The following is a 15,606-nucleotide window of genomic DNA, read 5'->3' as shown; positions in this document are numbered from 1 at the left end:
TGTTCCACAGGGGAGAGAGTAGAGACAATCTAACCAGGAGATACTATTGTACACAGGGGAGAGAGCAGAGACAATCTTACCAGGAGATACTATTGTTCCACAGGGGAGAGAGCAGAGACAATCTAACCAGGAGATACTATTGTTCCAGAGAGGAGAGAGCAGAGACAATCTAACCAGGAGATACAATTGTTCCAGAGGGGAGAGAGCAGAGACAATCTAAACAGGAGATACTATTGTTGCAGATGGGAGAGAGCAGAGCAGTTCTATGGCCTCACCTATGGTGTCAGGCAGATGCTGGAGCATGTTGGAAGAGAGCAGGAGGTCCTCCAGGCACTCACAGCCAGAGATGTCAGTGTCCAAGCTCTCAATCCTGTTTTTAGCAAGGTCCAGGTAGCGCAGCTGCCTCAGCTTCCCTATACACTTCAGCAGAAGGGGAGAGAGAGACATGAAGCGATAGATGTTAGAGGGGTGAGAGAGAGAGAGAGAGAGAGAGAGAGAGAGAGAGAGAGAGAGAGAGAGAGAGAGAGAGCGCTCTCTCCGGCTTGCCATTGTTCTAATGTGTGTTTGAGGGAACTGTCTTTCAAGAGTTTCCCTATGGTAGTGCATCACTACCCCCATGCACAGACTTCATCAAGGCCAATGGCAAATGACACAATAACTGGATGTGGTAGTGAAGGGCTGTAGGCCTACCCCAGGTATCTTCTGCAGTGAGTTGTTGTCCATCCACAGCTCCTTTAGGTTATGGATCTGCTCCAGGACTTCAGGCTGAAACACCAAAGACACACAACATCATGTAGCTGTCTAGAACAACCAGCAGCAGGAGGGCTGTACAGTAGTAAATACCCCAGGAACTAGGGCAGAGACATAAGAAAGCCCTGTCCACTTGGAGTAAGGGCAGGCTGAGGAGTGGCATGTAATTCATCATCATGGTAAAGGAAGTGGGGTTTTAACACCAATCAATATACAGTGCCTTGCAAAAGTATTCATCCCCCTTGGCGTTTTTCCTATTTTGTTGCATTACAACCTGAAATTTAAATTGATTTTTATTTGGATTTCATGTAATGGACATACACAAAATAGTCCAAATTGGTGAAGTGAAAAGAAAAAAATAACTTGTTTAAAAAAATTCAAAAAAATAGATTACGGAAAAGTGGTGCGTGCATATGTATTCACCTCCTTTGCTATGAAGCCCCTAAATAAGATCTGGTGCAACCAATTACCTTCAGAAGTCACATAATGAGTTAAATAAAGTCCACCTGTGTGCAATCTAAGTGTCACATGATCTCAGTATATATACACCTGTTCTGAAAGGCCCCAGAGTCTGCAACACCACTAAGCAAGGGGCACCACCAAGCAAGCGGCACCATGAAGACAAAGCTCTCCAAACAGGTCAGGGACAAAGTTGTGGAGAAGTACAGATCAGGGTTGGGTTATAAAAAAAAGATCAGGAACTTTGAACATCCCAAAGAGCACCATTATATCCATTATTAAAAACTGGAAAGAATATAGCACCACAACAAACCCTGCTAAGAGAGGGCTGCCCACCAAAACTCACGGACCAGGCAAGGAGGGCATTAATCAGAGAGGCAACAAATAGACCAAGGATAACCCTGAAGGGGCTGCAAAGCTCCACAGCGGAGATTGGAGTATCTGTCCATAGGACCACTTTAAGCCGTGCACTCCACAGAGCTGGGCTTTACGGAAGAGTGGCCAGAAAAAAGCCATTGCTTAAAGAAAGAATAGTTATGCACGCTCAAGTTTTCTGTTTTTCTGTCTTATTTCATGTTTGTATCACAATAAAAAATATTTTGCATCTTCAAATTGGTAGGCATGTTGTGTAAATCAAATGATACAAACCCCCCAAAAATCCATTTTAATTCCAGGTTGTAAGACAACAAAATAGGAAAAATGCCAAGGGGGGTGAATACTTTTGCAAGCCACTATAAGAAGTGAATAATCTCATGCCACAACACCAATGGGGGTAATTACAAAACAAAGTATGCATGTCAATGATGGCATATGCACACCGAGTGGTGCAAAGTTACGATCCTCAGTCGCTCCTCCAGATGTATTCTAGAATCATCTCTCGTTCCGTATTCTATAATGGAAAAGGTGTGTTTGAATCTCTGCACGGGCCACAGAGTGGGGTAATGAATGAATGGAGCCCTGTGAGTGATTGTATTCGATACAGGCCTGTGTGGAGAGGCCTGGCCAGACTGTGTGTGTCTCTCTGGAGTAAAGGTTCTACCTGACTATGTGTAAATGACTCCATTAGGCCAGCCTGAGAGACTAAGTGACAGACCTCCCAGTCCTTCATGCTGCCCTAATCAATTCCAATCGCTCTCATCTCAGTGTTTCATGCATTTCTTTCCACAGCATGGTGTGGAGTCATTGGTGTGGCAGTCAATAAGGACTCCAAATGGTATTCTGGACTATTTTCTATTTAAACTATTTCTGATTATTATTTCTGAAAGCTTTGATCTCATAGTTGTGAGGGTAGCTACAGTATCTTGTGTGTTTTCTAAAAAGTAGTGATGTTTTATTAAGTTTGGCAAGGGCATTCGCCTAAAAAAATTGTATGTGCTTGGTTCAGTGACAGAATTTGTGACAGAAGTTGATAGAATCTCAGCATGGAAGCAGGCAAAACCCAACAACAACAAAAACAGGAGGTACACAACCACTTTCTCAAAAGTAATTGAAATTCCTATAGTATCAATTGAGACTTTACAACACAGCAATCTACATCAGACTGATGCAATGCATATTCTATTAACTACTGAACCAAAAATGTAGAGAAAACTTCAAACCAAAAGAACAAATGAAGTTTCCGTCCCACCAAGGGTATAAAGTAGGTCAACTGGCATTGGGTAATGGAAGCGGTGCTAAAAACGTCCCATGTAGTTGCTGTGTCCCCTACCTGTCCTTTACCCTCCCAAAACATCACACACAATCTCCAAATCCCTCATTAAACTCTTGGGAGTGTTGTGTGTAGTATGACTCATTAATCCATAGCTCTCAATCTACAGTAGAGCTGGAGTCAGTACAGTAGCACCACACTATTTTACTTGTAAGTTAAGCTTTAACGAGAAACAAAGAGAAGGGTTGGCACGGTGGACTGTGTTGGCACCTCTACCATGCCTCCTGTTCTCTCCGGATGGAGATTAAACACTTGGATGGTGCTCAGTGCCGTGGAGCTTCCTGTGCAGAGGCATGTCCTCTTGTCTGTCTTTGAAGCTCTGCGATGTCATTTCCTCTCTGCTGATGACATCCTCTGCTCTGCTCTACCCCGGCCCTCTGAGCACCGGCATCTGCGTCCCCCCTCCTCCCTCTTCCCTTTCTCCAGGCAGGGACTTTAATTAGGAAACTTTCCTCACTTTCTGCCTCTGTGACACACACGACTCAGCATCTGCTCTTGGCTCAGCTGGGCCCACATGTGCTGAGGTCATTGTTTGGTTTCGTCACATGACAATGCCTCTGAAGTTGCATTTTTCTGTAGTTCTGTCAGTGGCAGACATTTTCACATCTGCATCTTCTGCATGTGTTTAGCCTAGAGCAAGAAGGGCAATGTTTTCAGTCTCATTCATAGCAATGAGCTGCTTGTGCTGAATGCACATAAGGTGCATAAGGTCTTCTGAATCCTGGTCTTATACATGTAAATGTTTGCAGTTTAGTAAAACCGAGTATGAACATACAGTATCTCAGCTGAAGACTGATTGCCACTAAAATAAGGCATGAGTTGAAATCAGTTGGAGAGAGCTTTCATAGAGCCTCTGGTTCAGCCAGCCTGTTAGAAGCTCTGATGACTCTGAATTACATTCCAGAGCTCAGGTCAATTAAGGGGAAAAGGTATCTGCCTCCACAAAGAAATACCAGTAAACCAGGATGGAATTCTGGAAAAAGTCCATGAATTCTCAGTGCTGAAAAACACTGATAGAATAATTTAACATTCACCACAGAAACCATCAGCTGAAGAAAATGCAATAGGCATGTTTGCACAAAGTCTGGGGCAGATGAGGAAGCAACAACAGCTTAAGGAATGCGAGAAAATGCATTGTATTTTCCCAGGGCTTCAAAATCACCAGGCAATAAAGCTAGACAACAGGATTCTATTTGAGGGGAATTGAGATGCAATTGGCTATGTCGCTCACACTATCAGCAAAAAGCAACAGGAGTCCTTGAATGGGGATGGGATAGAGGATGAGAGAGGTCATAAGTTGAGGGAGAAAGGCTTGTATTTAAGTAGGACACACAGATTGGGAGTTCAGACTATAGCACCAGGAAGAGTCGATGGGCGCTCCCTCTCTCTGCAGTAACTTGGGGGCTTCATACAGCAAAGCATGCTTATAACAATGTCAAACCATCTGCTCCCTTGGAACGGGCCGTGCAAATGATGCCTTTTCCTCACTACCCAAGGACAAAGTCCTGGAAATACTAAACGTACATCAGACGTGACAGAAAGTATAGACCAGGGGTTCCCAAACTTTTTTGGACCACGACCCCATTTTGAGATAAAATATTTTTCGCCACCCCACCATGTAAACAAAGTCATGTAATCAATGGCCAATGTTTACTTTTTTAATTGGGTTTATGACAGTCTATTACAAATCAGTCTGACAGTACTTTTGACAGTATTTCAATCTGAAGGAAGTATGGTTTGAAGTGACTGAAATGCCTCAGAAAGGTAATGGGAAGTTCAGAAGACCATCAGGTAATAATTTTGTATGATCTTGATGTTCTTTTTCCCCCAGTCTGATTTAGTGCCTGGTCTTGTCCACTCTGTTCTAATGAGTCCTGCGCAGCTTGTGGGCATTGTAGGGAAACAGAAGACACATACATGTTCCTTAGAGTCTTTCAGTGATGGGGTCATAATATTATGTAGTTTAAACCGTTCAAAAGATAGAGCCATTTGTAGGAGGAAAACAGAAACCGCTCTGTTTAATACATCTAGCGGCTACCGGCTATGAACCAAGTGCATTTTTTAAATTTCATTTCAGAGTTTCTCTCACGACCCCATATTCAAATAAGGTGACCCCACATGGGGTTGCGGCCCCTAGTTTGGGAAACGCTGGTATAGACCTACAACCAATTCCATACAGAAAAATGCCCTTATGTTTAAAATGTGATGGTTGGGAAACACAGGAGTCATTCTGAGATGAGTTTGTGTGCCTGTTTATCTTGACCTTGAGTGAGGAGGAGGCAGGTGCTGCTGTGTGCATAGTGAGTGTGTTCCAGTGCCACAGTGAGTCACAGAGGGATCTGTGGAGGCAGACCAGCTCATACTAACACCAAGCCAGCCCTCATACTAACACCAAGCCAGCCCTCATACTAACACCAAGCCAGCCCTCATACTAACACCAAGCCAGCCCTTATACTAACACCAAGTCAGCCCTCATACTAACACCAAGCCAGCCCTCCTACTAACACCAAGCCAGCCCTCATACTAACACCAAGCCAGCCCTCATACTAACACCAAGCCAGCCCTCATACTAACACCAAGCCAGCCCTCATACTAACACCAAGCCAGCCCTCATACTAACAGCACATTTAGACATGCACAATTAAGGCATCAGTGGGACCTGTGGCACAGAGCATGTCATGTATGGCTTCACCCAGCAGCTCTCCCAGGGCTCCCCAGTCCCCAGCCCCAGCACAGTGTGTGATCATGCTAACCAAGGATGACTTAGCATCCTCCCTCCCTCCTTGAGCATTCTGCATCAAACACACTTCATATTGCCTCATTTTAGATATCACATGGATTGTTAGTCAATAATCATGCATCATTTTAAACTAACCTCACAGTACCTCTCTAGTGTACCAGCCATTTCCCATGTTACACTTGCACGCATTCACGCACACACAAACGCCTGCCTGCCTGCCCGCCTGCCCGCACACACATACACACACATACACACACATACACACACAGCGGGCGGAGGGAGCAGTGCTGGAGACGTAATGAGGGTGCAGAGCAGAGCGAGGGGGCCCCGGCTCTGGCTGGTCTCCCAGGTCTGCTGGGTCATGGCTGCCTGTGTGGTGACAGCTGCTGTCCATGTGACTGGCGTCTTCAAATGGCCTCTTTTCTTACCAGTTCAGTGAATTCATTGCTTCCCAAGTCTAATCTCTCCAGCTGTGACAGTCTGTGTATTGACCTGCAGCAAACAAGAGGGAAGAGCCTCAGATTCTGGCATAGAAACAAAGTCACCATTTAGAAAGGCCAATCACCAGCCAAACTCCCTCCCAAACAGGCCTCCTGCAACTCTGCCATCGCAGAGGGGATGGCGTGCTAGCCAGACATCCCCACACATTCACATAATATTCACTACAAATATAAATAGCTAAAATCACAACAATGCAGTTAGTTAATGATTAATATAACATGAAATGGCTTTCTCCATTGCACCATGTAACACCTAAAAGTAAACTCTTTCATCCATGTCTTGTGTACACAATGTCAGCCGGAGAGAGCAATGTCAGAATGAATACATCTAAGATGTATTGCACATCATTACTGGTTGTATTGGCTTGAGATTGCAGAGGACCTTTGTCTTGAGTGGTGAGTGTTGAGTAAAATCACTAAAGCAGATACTCTGCCATGTATGTTTTATGTCATGATATACAGCAGCTGGGCCATATAGCAATTAGTCCATTTCAATTATGATGTGAGAACTAACAGATCAGATTCGTCATTGCAGAATATCTCCCCAACTTTGATTACATATTAAAATCCTATTTGTAATCTATACCCTTGCTCTAGGATACACTTTCCCTCCAATGACTCCACGATAACGTGATAAACTCATTAACTGAATGAGGACATTACACTCATCTTCAAGGGGAAACATGTTTGAGTTGGTTTACGCAGATGAACAAACATCCCTTGCTGTGCCAAATTAGAGGTGACAGAGGATGAGTGTACTTCATTGGTCTCTAGTGTGAGGGATGGGGGATAGGGTTATTGTTATGGTGGGATAAAAATAGTTTTCAATCAGGACACCTGAGTGAGCGAGCATGCACCAACTAATGTGTGTGTGTCTGTCTCTGGGGCTCGCAGCGCAACACTCTCTCCACTATGATAAATCGCAACATCATTGGTTGCGCTCCACTAGCTACACACACCGGTAAACACACGCTCCAACATGGGGCCTTCTTCACATTTCATTTAGACATCAAATAACAAGGCCTGAGCAACAGGGACTGGCCACAGCACAGCACAGCACCCCTCCTCTGACACATGCTACCCGTCGCAGAGAGAGAGACTGATGGCATTTGCTTTAGAAGCTGCTATTTACCATGCTCTCACTCTAATCTGCCCATTAGAATTCCATCTCGGAATGTTACTCAGGCTATTTGGCCTCCAGAGTGTGGTGCAGGGGGAATGGTAAAACCTAAGCCTGCCGTACGGACTAGTATCTTGGGCAGGGTTGGATTATTCATTGGGACTTAATGGGTATGCTGGCTGCTAAAGCTGTCAGGGCTTCCATTAACATCCACTTTTCATGGCTACTTCAGTAGCCCCTCCATTGGAGAGAGGGGACAGACCTGAGGTGGGTAGGCTGTGGGTAGGCTGGATGGAGTGGGATGGGATGAGGGATATCATTTATTTTAAGTGCTTGGGGAAAACACTGAGACGTTGCAATAAAATACTCTATACTAACATGTGGATAGATAACACTCAAATAATGTTACAAATTGTAGTTCTCTCTATTTGTAGGAATCAGTGATATTGGCTGCAAGTTATCCATGTAGTTCAGTGAAAATGATGTTGGCAAAGAGTTTAGTTTGAGCCTGGGATGTCTTTTACTGTACCCTTTCCTTTCCATCCCATGATCAAACATGTCTGTAGCTAATTCTAGCTGCCCTGGTAAGGTGAGGTGAGGTGAGGAGAGGTCTCTGTGTGGTGAGTCACTCACTTTGGCATCGTTTTCAGGTGGTTCTCTCGCAGTTCCAGGATCCGTAACTTCGAAAGTCTGAAAGGTAGAAGATGTCAAAAACACATGCAACCACAACAAGACAAACAAAACAAATTATAGAGAGGGTATATTCCTGGAAACTTTTGAAGTTTACCAGTAAACTACCAGAATTTTCGTCTTTCAAGGATTTTATGTAATCTATCACAAGGTGTCTGTAATAATCTGTGGCACTCTGTATTGGCTTTATCACATGTAAAATATATGAATAAGATTATACATTTTTTGGGGGGGGGATGACAAAGCTATAAAACCTTATCCTAAATAAAAACCATAAACTTATTGAATACCATTGGTGTTTAATATGAGGGTTTCAGCATGAAATATCCTTTATATATATATATATATTTTTTTTTTTACAAACTTTTATTTCAATATGTATTTGTTGTCAATGTTTTGTTGTCAAACTGGTGGTAGCTTTGAAAAAAGTCCATAGTTGGAAGAGTTGCAGAGTTAATTGAAAATAATGCCATTGTTGATTAGATGCTTTTTCATTAATTATTATATTTTCTCTTGAACCTTATGGTCTATCTACTAGAAACTCATGGACAATATAGACATATATATAATAAATGCATACTATATATGAATATATAGATTGCCATAGATGTTCTGTTAATTACCAAAATTACTGAAGATTCCGGTAACTTTAGTAAATGATCAGTAACTTTGCAACCCTAGTATTAATAGATGTTAATGATATACATAGGACTGTAAAGTATTGGATAAGAAAACATGACACCCCAACCTTAAATTCCATTACACTGAGCCCAAGAGCAATACCACTGCTGTTTTGATGAATTGTTAATTTTTCTCAATTCATCACCAAACCAGATAGGAAATGCTGCTAAACCCATTGCTTTATTAATGCAAGCCCCCAGGCAAGTGATGTTTACCAGGCGTTGTGTGCAGAGAATAAAGAACAGTCTGTTTACAGTGTAAACCCACCCAGGCATACTTGTAACTGAGCGCAGAATAAAAGCTCCAATCCAAACCCTATCCATACACAGAGGAGGGCCCCTCCTTCTGTAGTAGAGGGCCACAAGACCCACAGTCCCAGAACAGGGGACTCCATAAGCTGAACTCACCTCCCAAAGTTGGCGGGGAGGTACTCCAGAAAGGCGTCGTTTAAGAAGAGCTGTGTCAGGTTGAGGAGCTGGGTGAAGCCGTCTGGGAGCCTGCAGTGGAGAGATTGAAAATGAGAGAGGGAAGGGAAGAGAGAGAAAGAGAAAGGTAGAAAGAAAGAGAGAGCAGGTTCCTGTTAGTTGGTGCCAGGCTACAGGATTTACAGAGGCTAAGGACCTCAGACACATTTAAAGTCAGGCTAAATGTTAGCCCGCCCCATTCCCATGACAACTCCCCTGAACCAGCTCCACTCAGCGCTGTCAGAGGAGCTAGCACACTACAGCACTACAGAATGACTCATACTCATACCTTGGTTCCCCAAGGTTCGATACTCTGCCCACTACTGTTTACAATCTACATAAATAACAGAGGAGCTAGCACACTACAGCACTACAGAATGACTCATACTCATACCTTGGTTCCCCAAGGTTCGATACTCTGCCCACTACTGTTTACAATCTACATAAATAACATTGGTAATGCTGTAACAAAATGCAGATGATACAGTGTTGTATTCCATTGCTCCATCGGTTAGCCAAGCCTTTTCACATTTGAAGTCAGATTTTCTACAGAGGTCACTATTTGATCTAAAGTTTTTCTAAATGCAAACAAAACGCATGCTTTTTCTAGGTCCCATAACCTAGATTTAAATGAATTTGTAATGACTAGTTTGAACGGTACACAAATTGAGCGAGTTCCTTTCTACAAATATCTTGGTATCTGGCTTGGTGACAAACTGTCATTTAAAAAACATGTCACTGAGCTGGTGAAGAAGTTGAAGTTCAAGGTTGGTTTCTTTTACAGAAACAAAGCATGTCTGATTTTTGTTAATAGGAAGGAAATTGTCCAGGCCATTTGTATGTCTATTTTAGATTATGGGGATATTATCTATATGGATGCAGCAGCATCTACACTTAAACCACTAAATGCTGTTTTCCATTGTGCCCTTAGGTTTATTACTGCTGATGGTTGTACAACTCACCATTGTGTTTTGTATCAGAAAGTGGGTTGGGCCTCTTTGTATGTAAGGAGAGAGCAGCATTTTATTGTGTTTATCTACAAAGCACTCAAGCAGAAACGTCCTACGTATCTATCATCATTAATTAAATGTAGACTTATAAATTACCAAACCCAGTCTCAGGCTTGGATAACACTGGAGGCCCCTTCGGTCTCCACGGAGTTGGGTAAAGCTGCTTTTAGTTTTTTTGCGCCATTTATGTGGAACAACTTACAGAGCTCTCTGAAATTAGATGATCCCCATTGGTCAGTTCAGAGTAATGATCAGAGACCTATATGTTGATAAATGTGTCTGTTTTTCTTTAAATGTTTGGTAATTTTGTATAATGTATGTGTTTGATGTATTTATGCAGGGCTCATCTGTAAAAGAGACCCTAGTCTCAGTACGACTTCCTTGTCAAAATAAACGTCAAATAAAAATAAAAATACCCTAGCCAAGCAGTAATACACTCTTAATCTAGTCTATGAGGACCCATTTGTTTGTCAACCTATGATTTCCCACCAACAAATGTAAAATGTATGGCGTAAATATTTCTCAGTGGCAGTGCAAACTCCCTTATGATTTTCCAATGTATTTAATGGCAGGAGTCACGTCATGTCAAGAACTAGCAGAGAGACCTGCATTACCCTCTGTAAGGACAGAAGACGATTCAATATTTAACAAATGGCATATTTACACAATGCTGTATCCATTAAGATAATTAAACAAGGCAGGACAGAAATGTCTTAGTTTAACAGTGATGGAATTGTTTCTATTCTTATATTCAAATTCAAATTCATTTCAATTCAGAAAAAAGCCTCAGATTCACAAATAGAACAGTCTCCCATGTAGTTATTTGCCTCGTTCTGTTTATCTGTTATAGTTGCCCTTAAGGCGATTTAGGAAATTATAAAAAAAAATTCTACAGCCAATTTGACTGAAAGCATATTTATAGAAATATTCATGGATGTTTCTTACTGAGGTAATCTGTGGTTGTTGCTTGGCACATAGCAACATACACAGCTGTTGGCGATGATAGTACAGCATTACCATTGTACACTTCTCTCTTCACTTACTTGGCAATGGGATTTACACTGGCCTCCACAACAGATAGGCATTTACAGCATTTAATGTTGTCTGGGAACTCTTGAATACCTAAAGATGGAATGGAATGGAAACATGTTTGTCATTCATAACCAATTAATAATAATAATAATATAATAATAATAATATGCCATTTAGCAGACGCTTTTATCCAAAGCGACTTACAGTCGTGCGTGCATACATTTAACACTCATGCCTCATCACATTGTACATCATGCTAATATTTAGAGTCACAGTATCAGTAGAGAGTAGCGATTTCGAATAGATCAGAGTAGAAACTTGCAGATATTCCAATGAACCTCACTCGCTTACCGTTTTTACTGATGTCTAACTCCCTCAGGTTTACAAGGCTGGCTATGGTGGTTGGCAGGTTTGACAGGTCATTGTCAGGTATGCTCAGCTTCCGGAGAGCCTGACAGTTAAATAGTTGCTTTGGAGAGAGGGAGGCAGAACAGAAGAAACACAAGTTATACTGATGTTATATCAGCTTCTTAGCCTGCTGAGCTGAAAGAGTGTAGACTTGGTGAGACTTCATGCATTGAGATTCAATGAGGCTGGTCTCTAATGATGCGGTGCTGTTGTTAAATGAGAAACGTCTCTTTCAACATTATTCAGGGTTTCCCATTGATCACTGTAAGAGCAGCCACTCTCAGTTGAGTAACCTTGTGGGACAACATTAGTCCTCCACAGCTCTATATAGAGGGGGGAGAGCCACATCAGTCCTCCTCAGAGAGAGGGAGGGAGAGAGCGAAAGAGGACGCATAGAGAGAAAGAGTGAGGTAACAGAGAGAGAAGGTGAAAGGGTGCTATGCAGAGATATAGTGTGCTGTGCATCACATTATGCCACTTGATGTTTGAGATAACAGGTTACAAATTACCATCACAGTGTATCATGAATAATGAATAGATCAACTTTTACATTCAAAGCCAACCAATAATACAGTATCAACAAGCGTTTTCTCCTATATTTGACTGCAGTCCATTCCTTTTTCCATGAAAAGGAGAGATTAGAAAGGGAGACGTTCTAAGGGTCTGCATCCCAAACGGCACCCTATTCCTTACATAGTGCACTACTTTTGACCATGGCCCATAGGGCTCTGGTCAAAAGTACTGCACTACAAAGGGAAGAGGGTGCTATTTGAGATGCAGTCAGGGAGACATTACAGTCCAGTTGGAACATTACTATAACATGCCCATTATGAGAGGCCACTACTCTTTAAGAGCATTAAGAGCCAGAGGGGGAGTTGCTACAACAATGGAGACTGGAGAGTAGAGCCAGCGTTGTCCAGTCTTGCCCAGGGCATCACTCTGATATACATGAGCCACACTTACATAAAGGACCATACACTCTGGCTCTATCAATGCCTGGTTCTTACGCAACCCTGTGAGGAGCCACACTGGCCCTGAACTCACTTCACAAAGACCCTAACCTTACGTAGCAGGCGTAAAAAAACGCCTGAGCGGGGTCCCCACATCTGGTTGTCATGGGAAAAGGAAGCTAGGTTGAAGACACTGTTTCTGGGTTCTGCCGACTTAAAGCATCTAATTGGGAGTTTGTTGATGAACACACTACACTGTGAAATTTCATAAAATGTAGTTAAGTAATTCCACTGAACCACTCTGACGGATATCACAGTTAATTGCACTGTAAACATTCAGCCAATACAACGGTATTCAGCCAGGGGTTTCAATTTAAAACAAAGACACTATTGTCAAGATTGTAATAGATCTCCTTTGAAAGTCTTAACGAAAGCTACATTCACAGATTGTATTGTTTTCTATGTGAAGGTCAGACAAGAGTCAGCAAGTCCATTTGTGTTTCGCTCTCTGCTTCATAAGCAGCTCATTTACAGACAGGAAGGACATTACGCCACTGCTTGGTCTGTGGGGGTCTGGTTGGCTTGGCAACTCATTTAGCCAATCAACACTGAGCGCCACATGAAGAGAGAGAGTGCATAGAGCTGAGATAATGTTGCCATCGATCATTATGCCATGCTTTAGTAATGTAGGGGAAATTCAAGGGAATGGCTGTGTTGTCTGAACTATTTGGCTTTGTAGAGCCTATTTTCTACAGTTCACCCCTTACATCCTCCAGCCCCAGCCCCAGGCTCAACCCCAGCCCAAGCCTCAGCCCCAGCCCCAGTCTCATCCCCAGCCCCAGTCCCAGCCCCAGTCTCGTCCCCAGCCTCAGCCCCAGCCCCAGCCTTGTTCCCAGCCCCAGCCTCAGCCCCAGCACCAGCCTCAGCCCCAGCCCCAGCAAAACCCACCTTGGGCAGCTCCTCGATCTGGTTGGCATCCAGGTAGAGCTCCTCCAGCGTGCGCTCGAAGCTGAAGATCTCCTTGGGCACCTGCTGCAGGCTGCAGTGGGAGTAGTCCAGCACTGAGATGACCTCCTCCTCACCCCGGAAGCACCGGCACGGCACCAGGCGCCCAATGATCTTCCTCTTAGTCGTCATCTCCAGACACTGCACTGTAGAGGGGGAGGAGGAGACGGAGGAGGAGAAGAGAGATAGAAGAGAGAAAGAGAGGGAGAGAGAGAGAGAAGACTGTCAAAATAATGCATTTCAATCCCATATGACGCCAGGCTAGCGTGTCCTGAGTTATCGACAACATAAACTAGCCGAGTGTTCCTCTGACCCACTCTGCTTTAAATAATCCCCCCACTGCTTGGCCCTCGCCTCACCAGCCCCGTGATTAGGTCAGGACAGCACTGCAGAAGATGAAATGTAATTAGCCGCAGCCATGCTGAACCACGCTCGTCAACCAGGCTCTTAATTGTCTCCGACAAAGTTAAGTGCAATTAGCCAACCTGAGTCAAAGCCACTATTCACACTGTTACACAGCACAGCAATAGCATCATACCTCCCTGCCCAGTGTCACATCCTAATTATACTGAACAAAAATCTAAACGCAACACGTAACATGTTGGTCCCATGTTTCATGAGCTGAAATAAAATATCCCAGAAATGTTCCATACATAAAAAGCATATTTCTATAAATGTTGTGCACAAATTTGTTTACATTCCTGTTAATGATCATTTCTTCTTTGCCAAGATAATCCATCCACCTGACAGGTGTGGCATATCAAGAAGCTGATATAACAGCATGATCATTGCTGGGGACAATAAAAGGCTCCTCTAAAATGTGCAGTTTTGTCACACAACACAATGCCACAGATGTCTCAGGTTTTGAGGGAGCGTGCAATTGGCATGCTGACTGCAGGAATGTCCACCAGAGCTGTTGCCAGAGAATTTAATGTCAATTTCTCTACCATAAGCTGCCTCCAACGTTGTTTTAGAGAATTTGCCAGTACGTCCAACCGGCCTCACAACCGCAGACCAGATGTAACCACGCCAGCACAGGACCTCCACATCCGGCTTCTTCACCTGCGGGATCGTCTGAGACCAGCCACCCAGACAGCTGATGAAACTGAGGACCTGGCACCCAAGTGGGTGGGCCTATGCCCTCCCAGGCCCAACCATGGCTGCGCCCCGGCCCAGTCATGTGAAATCCATAGATTAGGGCCTAATTTATTTATTTCAATTGACTGATTTCCTTATATGAACTGTAACTCAATAAAATTGTTGAAATTGTTGCATGTTGCGTTTATATTTTTCTTCAGTATATTTTACATCAACTACCAAGGAGAAGTATAGTCATTTCAAACACATAAACATGTAATAATCTGCTCTGGACAACAACTCCTAAGCACTATTTCTTAGGGCAAAGGAGATTTACTGGGGAAAGTAAATGGTAGATATCAGGGCTCATAAAATGTACTATTAGCATACATTTTCCATCCGTCTTTTTTCACTACTGCAAAACTGTGCAAATGATGTCGCTTATCAATACTTACAAAGTATGTTAACAAGGTAGTAGAAGCTGAAATACCTCTGTAAGTGTAAGACCTCTAGTCCAAAGTGGTTAGTGTGCCTATCCACACTGTCTTTGATACATTGAATAATAGAAAGGAGACAAACACGGAGCCTACATCCTTCATATCATCCACCCAACATTGGACTTGCAATAAATAGACACTGATCTGGAATCAGAACGTGATTCATTAGTTGGTGCTCAGTCAGCAATAGAATAGTCTCTCACAAAGCCTCTCTGCACATCCCCACTGGGCTAACTAACAGTGGAACATGTTTGTGTGAAGACAAGGAACATGTTTGTGTGAAGACAATTTGCACTAAATAATTAGCAGCTCTGCACTCGAAATTATAGAAGACAATTAGTTTGAATGTGTCCTATTTCCATGTAAGGATGTGGTAAGATCTGAGTTGTATCTGAGTTTATAGTGTCTGCAAGGCCATATTCCTTTCTATTTGATTTATATTTTTTTTACCCCCCTTTTTCTCCCCAATTTCGTGATTACGATCTTGTCTCATCGCTGCAACTCCCCAACATGCT

At 43.1% G+C, this 15,606-nt stretch overlaps 1 protein-coding gene across 2 annotated transcripts in view; it reads right to left on the bottom strand.

Annotated features, from left to right (window-relative positions):
* The window catches only part of LOC121533422 (leucine-rich repeat-containing protein 7-like), a 98,983-nt gene that overhangs the window by 32,067 nt on the left and 51,310 nt on the right, over window positions 1–15,606 (bottom strand). For both annotated transcript variants that reach the window (XM_045205497.1, XM_041839363.2), the window contains exons 2-9: window positions 13,461–13,663; window positions 11,506–11,623; window positions 11,166–11,244; window positions 9,056–9,145; window positions 7,911–7,967; window positions 6,086–6,149; window positions 691–765; window positions 276–420 (exon numbers count right to left, since the gene is read on the bottom strand). In XM_045205497.1, coding sequence (XP_045061432.1) covers window positions 276–420; window positions 691–765; window positions 6,086–6,149; window positions 7,911–7,967; window positions 9,056–9,145; window positions 11,166–11,244; window positions 11,506–11,623; window positions 13,461–13,663 — 831 coding nt within the window. The remainder of the gene's footprint in view (window positions 1–275; window positions 421–690; window positions 766–6,085; window positions 6,150–7,910; window positions 7,968–9,055; window positions 9,146–11,165; window positions 11,245–11,505; window positions 11,624–13,460; window positions 13,664–15,606) is intronic.

This window comes from Coregonus clupeaformis, chromosome 20 (genome assembly GCF_020615455.1).
Source record: "Coregonus clupeaformis isolate EN_2021a chromosome 20, ASM2061545v1, whole genome shotgun sequence".
Classification (NCBI taxonomy): Eukaryota; Metazoa; Chordata; class Actinopteri; order Salmoniformes; family Salmonidae; genus Coregonus; species Coregonus clupeaformis.
Note: the sequence above shows the minus strand (reverse complement) of the source record. Positions and strands in the feature narration are given on the sequence as shown.